The sequence below is a fragment of the Nelusetta ayraudi genome, unplaced genomic scaffold (assembly GCF_046127955.1).
Source record: "Nelusetta ayraudi isolate G7.1 ecotype Tasmania unplaced genomic scaffold, CSIRO-AGI_Nayr_v1 ptg000225l, whole genome shotgun sequence".
NCBI lineage: Eukaryota > Metazoa > Chordata > Actinopteri > Tetraodontiformes > Monacanthidae > Nelusetta > Nelusetta ayraudi.
Window position 1 is genome coordinate 149,635 of NW_027466274.1, and position 7,719 is coordinate 157,353.

At 53.3% G+C, this 7,719-nt stretch overlaps 1 protein-coding gene across 1 annotated transcript; it reads left to right on the plus strand.

Annotated features, from left to right (window-relative positions):
- Positions 1 to 1,086: 1,086 nt before the first annotated feature.
- gmpr (guanosine monophosphate reductase) lies at positions 1,087 to 7,348 on the plus strand. The gene is made up of 9 exons (XM_076016395.1): positions 1,087 to 1,431; positions 2,987 to 3,106; positions 3,246 to 3,329; positions 4,256 to 4,429; positions 4,510 to 4,591; positions 4,975 to 5,081; positions 5,516 to 5,558; positions 5,922 to 6,081; positions 6,594 to 7,348. Exons 1-9 carry the CDS (start codon positions 1,345 to 1,347, stop codon positions 6,772 to 6,774), a joined length of 1,038 nt encoding a protein of 345 aa, XP_075872510.1. The 5' UTR covers positions 1,087 to 1,344; the 3' UTR covers positions 6,775 to 7,348.
- The last annotated feature ends 371 nt before the right edge of the window (positions 7,349 to 7,719 follow it).

Genomic DNA, 7,719 nt, shown 5'->3' on the forward strand with positions numbered 1-7,719 from the left:
GCCTGGGGGGGGGGGGGGGGGGGGGTGGGGTTGGGGCTGGACGTCCGCTGGGATTGATCCCGACAGCCAGCTGCCAGTGACGCAGGTTCCACTGGGACCACGTGACTGCAGCAGGTCACTGCGGCTGGAGGCCAGGTTGCATAAGAAAATTCACAAGTACGCCATTCAATAATCAACTGTGCCATTGTTCAATGTAAAGTTTAAATAGAAATGCAGAAATGAATGATAGAACATCTTCATCATTTAGCCAAAGCCCTTCCAGACGCCTTTGATCTTTTTAGCGCTGTACAAATAAGAGTTGATTGATTGATTGATTGATAATTAGATAAATAATTGAATCAATTTGATATGTTAAAATATGATATTAATATAAATAACTATTTACTTATTTCTACTTCATGCTGTGATCCTGCAGAGAAAAGTCTGTGTGGAAATCTTCTCCATTTCAAAAAATCCTCCACCTGGTGGAAGCCTGCAGGTGGTGCACGGTCCCTTTAAGGGCTTCCCTCTTTGGTCATGACGTCACAGTTAGCAATAGCTCCTCCCCCTGGCTCCTCAGAAAACTAAAACTGGCTCATCCACCCTGAAAAGCTCTTTTTTCAGGGTGGATGAGCCAGACTTCAGCTGAATGACTGCATCACTCTGAGCAGCTGACCAAAGCAACACAAACAACAACAACAACAACAACAACAACATGTTTCTATTTGACCAGGCTGCATTTTCACTGCACCTCCTCCTCCTCCTCCTCCTCCTCCTCCCTGCTTTACAGAGCAATGCCCCGAGTGGACAGCAGGAGTGCTCTATCGCACTGCAGAGAACACGCCCCACTGCAGTGCTATCATGTCTGTGCGTGTGTGTGCGTGTGTGTGTGTGTGTGTGTGTGTACGCGCCAGGGTGTGTGTCAGCGAGGCCACTGCTGCCAGTCTGCAGGAGGGAGAGAGAGAGGGAGAGAGAGAGAGGAAGGGGGAGGCAGACGGACAGAGAGAGAGAGGGAGAGAGAGAGGAAGGGGGAGGCAGACGGACAGAGAGAGAGAGATATAGAGGGAGGGAGAGAGGAAGATAGGTGGTGGATGGAGGGAGGGGGGCACCAGGCCCAAATAAAGCCATGAGGGCCCCGGCTGGGACGGAGTCCTGGCTATAAATACGCTGGCCGCCTGGAGGTTCGGGCTTGGTGGCTGCGGCTTGAGACAGACGACCACCACCACCACCACCACCGCTGCTGCTGCTGCTGCTGCTGCTGCTGCTGCGGCCTTCCTCAGGGGATCCACCTGCTCCTCCTCCTCCTCCTCCTCCTCCCTCCTCGTCTTCTCCTCCACCTGGTCATCGCTGCTCCGGCCGGCCAAGATGCCTCGCGTGGACGCCGACCTCAAGCTGGACTTTAAGGACGTCCTGTTCCGGCCCAAGAGGAGCAGCCTGAAGAGCCGCTCCGAGGTGGGTGCAGCCGGGGGGTGGGGGGTGGGCGGGGGGCGGGTGACGGACAGACAGGAAGTGCAGCGCAGCCTCTGAGCTGCGAGATGTGAAGGAGATATTAACCATTCCTGCCTGCACTGCACTGTGGTGGAGTGAACACAGGAGGCAGCAGAGGGTCCAGGAGTGGAGAAGTGATTATTATTGATCATTATTATTATTATTATTGTTATTAGTGTGCTTCACTCTGCGGGCCGGATGAAGTGCGAGGCCATCGCGGTCTAGCGAGCTGCGTGACGCACGACGGCGACCTTTCTGAGAGCTGAGGCCGGCGCTCCGATCAACAGCTGGCCCTGAACGCCTCGTCCGACCCGCAGGGACACGCATGGGTTTTTAAATGTCGGAGCAGCACAGGCGACGCTTTGCTTCGACCGGCGGGGCATGGTTACAGTCTGCGGCTCAGCCAGGGTCAGAGATTTGGGGTCTGAGGTGAGAAGTGGGAGAGGGGAGGAGCCTTCTCTCTCGTCCTGACAGGTGGCGAGCAACACGAGACACTTCTCAGAAAGCCCCCGGTTTAAAAATAGGGCCCACAGTTACACATTCCATCAGCTTCAGGAAGTGTCAGGTCGGCCACAGCAGCAGCAGCAGCAGCAGCAGCAGCAGCAGCAGCCGTTAGCTGAGTTCACATGTCTTTTCCACACATGATGAAAAATAAAGAAATAAGCGGGAGTGCAGTAGCTGCTGCAGACGTGCACAGAGAGAAAAACAAAGCGCAGTGGAGCCGTGGCTGCAGCAGCAGCAGCAGCAGCAGCAGCAGCAGCTGCAGCAGCGTTGAGACATCCTGGAGGATGGAGGTGTGGCAGGGAGGCGGTGGGCAGCAGCCAATCACTGAGGCAGCAGCCAATCACTGAGGCAGCAGCGTCAATAGGCCCCCTGGGGGCGGAGCAGGTTGCACTGCTGCAGTGGGGGGGGGGGATCTCACACTCGACCCAGTTCAAATCAAGATGACTGAGAAGCAGTGAAATATGTGACTGCGTCTGCTCCCTGTCATGTGATCCAGCTGATTGTTTTCTGCACTTTCTGACTTTATTTACATTTTTTTTTTTTTTTTTTTACCCACTCTGTGTGTGTGTATTTGTGTTCCAAGACTCACTGCACTACAATACACACACACTTATTTTGAGGGTTGACCCGAAATCATTGCTGCGCTTTCAAGAAGATCTCATGGCGGACAAAATCAAAAGATATCTTCCCCCATGGAGATCAATAATAGAGTTTGATTGGTTAAAACTAACGACATCAAAGAAATATGAGCAGAAGTAATGGATATGAAAGACACATTGATAAATATTGTTATATTTGACCAGGAAGTCACCGACGTTGCTACGTCACTCAAAATATTCCTCTGAAATTTGAGAAGAGCCACTAAAATGCTCCAAACTGAGGGGGCGGGGCTTGTTTACCAAAGGGGGCGGGTCTTGTTTTCCAAGCTGCTCCTCGAAATAAAGAAAGAAAGAAAACTTTTTTCCCAACCACCGCGTGGCTTGACAGTCGCTCACCTGGCCCTTGCGCCCTTCAGGTCGACCTTCAGAGGACCTTCACATTCCGCAACTCCAAACACACCTACACCGGCATCCCCGTCATCGCCGCCAACATGGACACCACGGGGACCTTCGAGATGGCGCGAGTCCTCGCCAAGGTGAGTCAGCTGGAGCCACTGCAGCAGCAGCAGCAGCACCAGAACCAGAACCAGCCCAAGCACCAGCACCAGAACCAGCAGGTTTTTGTGGTTTTTGTGGTTGAGTTGACGGCAGCATTGTGACTTCCTGTCTTTGCAGCACACTCTGTTCACAGCCGTTCACAAACACTACTCGGTGGAGGACTGGAAGAACTTTGCTGCTCATCACCCAGACTGCCTGGAGGTAACGTCGCACATGGACTTTTATTTTTTCATTTGAATTCACGGAAAGGACCCAAATGATGCAACAAAAAAAAAAAATAGCTGTCAGAAATATTGAATGTTGAAAAAAAAAAAGTCCATCATTTACTGTGTGCAAAAAAGGGTGCACCCTGGTTTACAGAGTGCCCTTTGTGACCTCACGTTTGTGGCGCTCACACTGACAACCCCTCCCACGCCTCCCCGCACCTGTCAGGCGTTAGCTTGGACTTTTGCCTTTGTCCAGACAAGCAGAAGGTCAGACGAAGCATCGGTGTGAGGCTGCAAACAGAGGGCTAAAACTGGAGCCGAGGCAAAAAAAAATCAAGATCTAAAACTTGAAAAAGATTAAAAGTTGAATTTCTATATACGCTCTAATAAAAGCTGTTGCTCTCTCTCTCTCTCCCCCCTCACTCTCTCTCCCCCCTCACTCTCTCTCTCCCTCTCTCTCTCTCCCCCTCTCTCTCCCTCTCCCTCCCCCCTCTCTCTTCTCTCTCTCCCTCTCCCCCCTCACTCTCTCTCTCTCCCTCCCCCCTCTCTCTTCTCTCTCTCTCTCCCTCTTCTCTCCCCCTCTCTCTCTCTCCCTCTCCCCCCTCACTCTCTCTCTCTCCCTCCCCCCCTCTCTCTTCTCTCTCTCTCTCCCTCTTCTCTCCCCCCTCTCTCTCTCCCTCTCTCCCTCTCCCCCCTCACTCTCTCTCTCCCTCCCCTCACTCTCTCTCTCTCCCTCTCCCCCCTCACTCTCTCTCTCTCCCTCCCCCCCGCTCTTCTCTCTCTCTCTCCCTCTTCTCTCCCCCCTCTCTCTCTCTCCCTCTCTCTCCCTCCCCCCTCTCTCTCTCTCCCTCTCCCCCCTCACTCTCTCTCTCTCCCTCCCCCCCTCTCCCTTCCCCCCCCCCCCCTCCTGCCTCTCTCCAGCACGTGGCCGCCAGCTCAGGCAGCAGCAACGCCGACCTGGACAAGCTGGTGGCCATCGTGGAGGCCGTCCCCGCCCTCCAGTACATCTGCCTGGACGTGGCCAACGGCTACTCAGAGTACTTTGTGGAGTTTGTGAAGAGGGTCAGAGAGAAGTTCCCCAAACACACCATCATGGTGAGACCACCACAGAGTGTCTGGGCCGTGTGTGTGTGTGTGTGTGTGTGTGTGTGAGTCTGACCCTGTGCACCTTCCAGGCTGGCAACGTGGTCACAGGGGAGATGGTGGAGGAGCTCATCCTGTCTGGTGCTGACATCATCAAAGTGGGCATCGGGCCAGGTGTGTTCACATCGCAGCTCACCTCCACACCTTTACATACATGTACAGAAACACACATGTACTGTACACATACGTGTATAGTCTGTACACCTGTAGAGCTTTTACGTATAGAATTACACACATTCATACATGTGTGTGTGTAAACTGTTGCCGGTGACCGGCGCCTACAAAACAACGTTGAGGGTGCCAATGGCCGGGGGAGGGGTGTCAGGTAGCCCTTTATGACATCATGAGGGGCAGGTCTCCAGTTTGTTTGGTTTTTCTTTTGGCACAAACTTTCTAAAAAGTGTTGCAAGTTAAAGAAGTGAAGGGTTTTGACGGCCTTTGGCATTTCTCTGATTTCTCTCTCGTGTGTGTGTGTGTGTGTGTGTGTGTGTGTGCAGGCTCTGTGTGCACCACCAGGATCAAGACGGGGGTGGGCTACCCGCAGCTCAGCGCTGTGATCGAGTGCGCTGACTCGGCACACGGCCTCAAAGGACACATTATCTCCGTGAGTCCCGCACGTGGTGACATCATGAAGGGCAGGAATAATCCAAAGCACATCGCCGCAGGGAACAAAGGCATCTGATTGGCTGTCTGATGGGCAGGTCTCTGTGGATGACAGATGTCACCCACAGTTACTGCACTGTGCATCGCTTCAAAAGAAAACGACTCAGGCCCCCAAAATTCCCACCTGTAGTACTGGGGGTCGGCCAGCAGAGGGCACCACTTGTAATATTCTTCTGTGGCCTCGTGATGCACAGGAAGACGCCGCACATCGGGGCTCTTCATTAACTTCGGACTTTACCAGTGATATGCGCTCGTATCACTCCGCCACAGCCTCGTCACTCTGGTCCCAGCGTGTCTCACTACAAGAGTGCAACAACGAGGAGTGGTTGTGTTACCTGAGCAGGCAGTTGTTGAGTGGAGTGTCTCTCTGTCCAGGACGGCGGCTGCAGCTGCCCGGGAGACGTCGCCAAGGCCTTCGGTGAGGTTCCAAAACTTCCAACGCACTCACTCATCCTCATCAAGGCCCAGCTGGCTGGAATCACTCCGCCCTCACCTTTGACCTTCTCTTCTTCCTCTTCTTCTTCTTCTTCTTCTTCTTCCTCTTCCTCCTCCTCCTCCTCTTCTTCTTCTTCTTCCTCTTCCTCCTCCTCCTCTTCTTCTTCCTCCTCCTCCTCTTCTTCTTCCTCTTCCTCCTCCTCCTTCTCCTCCTCTTCTTCTTCCTCTTCCTCCTCTTCTTCCTCCTCCTCCTCCTCTTCTTCTTCTTCTTCCTCTTCTTCCTCTTCTTCCTCCTCCTCCTCCTCTTCTTCCTCCTCCTCCTCCTCCTCCTCCTCCTCCTCCTCAGGCGCGGGAGCCGACTTCGTGATGATGGGGGGGATGCTGGCGGGCCACGACCAGTGCACCGGCGAGCTCATCGAGAAGAACGGCAAGAAGTTCAAACTCTTCTACGGCATGAGCTCCGACACGGCCATGAAGAAATACGTGGGCGGCGTGGCGGAATACAGGTGAGGCGGGGGGGGGGGTCCTCAGGTAACTCACTGACTTCATTGCCGTATTTCATTAGCCGGTATTCAGAGAACCTCTGGCGACCCCCAACCCTGCGTGGGCTCATTCTGGCGACCCGGATGTGAAAGCAGCGGTCGTTCCTCCTTCTCTGCTGCCCGACGACTAAAAATAGAACCCAAAACCAAACTGCAAGAACTGAGACCGTAGACCGGGTTAAAGTTTCAAACGTTGGGGTTAGAATTGTTCCTTTACTCTGACTTACAGAGGTCACGGTCGCTCATGTGGTGCTTTCACATGCAACTTCCTGCAGGCTCCTACTTGGACCAAGGTAAGGTCAATAATAAATAACTCGGTTTTCTCTCGGTTCTGTTCTGTTATTGCTCTCTCCCAAGACCAACAGCTCTACAGTGTCCACTGCTTCCATGAACAATAGATATGACTCTAATGACGTCACGTTGAGGACACCGGTAGCTGCTTTTCTGACTGGGAGCGACTGTGCTCCCCTCCTCAGGGCCTCGGAGGGCCGGACGGTGGAGGTGCCCTACCGAGGGGACGTGGAGAACACCATCCGCGACGTGCTGGGAGGCCTCCGCTCCACCTGCACCTACGTGGGCGCCGCCAAGCTGAAGGAGCTGAGCAGGAGGACCACCTTCATCCGGGTCACCCAGCAGTCCAGCCAGATGTTCACCTAGTGGGCAGCTGCCGACCCGTCCGGGAAGCGTCGGGCCGATACCAGCTTCCCAGACCGGCCTCAACTAACCTCACACTTTGTATTTTGGAGCATGCTGGCAGCCACCAGCAGAGGGCGTCGGTGGGGGCTTACACAGCTGACAGGGTTCTGTATTCACCGGCTGCTCCTGGTGTAGGAAAAGCAGCAAACTAACAAAAATATTCAAGTCCAGCAAGGCATGATGGGACGTGAAGTTTAAATATGGATTGAAATGACTGAGATACCGGATGATGTATTCCAGTGTCGGCCCCATAAACCATTTGTGTTGGGCTCCAGTGGCCCCAGTGATGATGCACATGCTAACACATGCTCACATTGAAAATGTGCAATAAAGGAATGAGCAGCGGAGGTCAAGCAGCAGAACACAAACACGTCTCCGTCAAGCTGTCTTTCTCAGGGCCGCGTCTGCGCCGTGCGTCCAGGGGAAGTCGCAGCTTCAGGGCGGTGGTGCAGAAATACAAGATGCAACTTTCTCAGACGTCACCCTTTAAAGTGTTGCAATAAACCGCATGCAGGACCTGCTGCCCATTTCCAAAGTGGTGTCGATCAATGTGCGCAATTCACCCCGCATTCACCCCACATTCACACTCTTCACTCTTTCTCGTTTGTCGGGAATCTTCTGGACCTCTTCCGAGCATTCAGAAGGTCAGATTTAGCAGGGAGCAGTAAACACAGGGCTAAAGACGCTAGCTCCTTGAGATCCAGAGAGCCTAGCGTGAAAAACAAAGATGTCAAAGGAGGCAGAGTGTGGGTTGAACTCTGGCCACCAGAGGGAGTCAGGCCAACTCTCTTCAAAGGCTAAATTATTTGTAGAATTGTGAATTATTATGGGCTGTGTTTAGTGATTGGACTCAATAAAGACAGAGGCAGCGCAGAGTACAGATATGTCAAGGTTTCATTTTCTTTC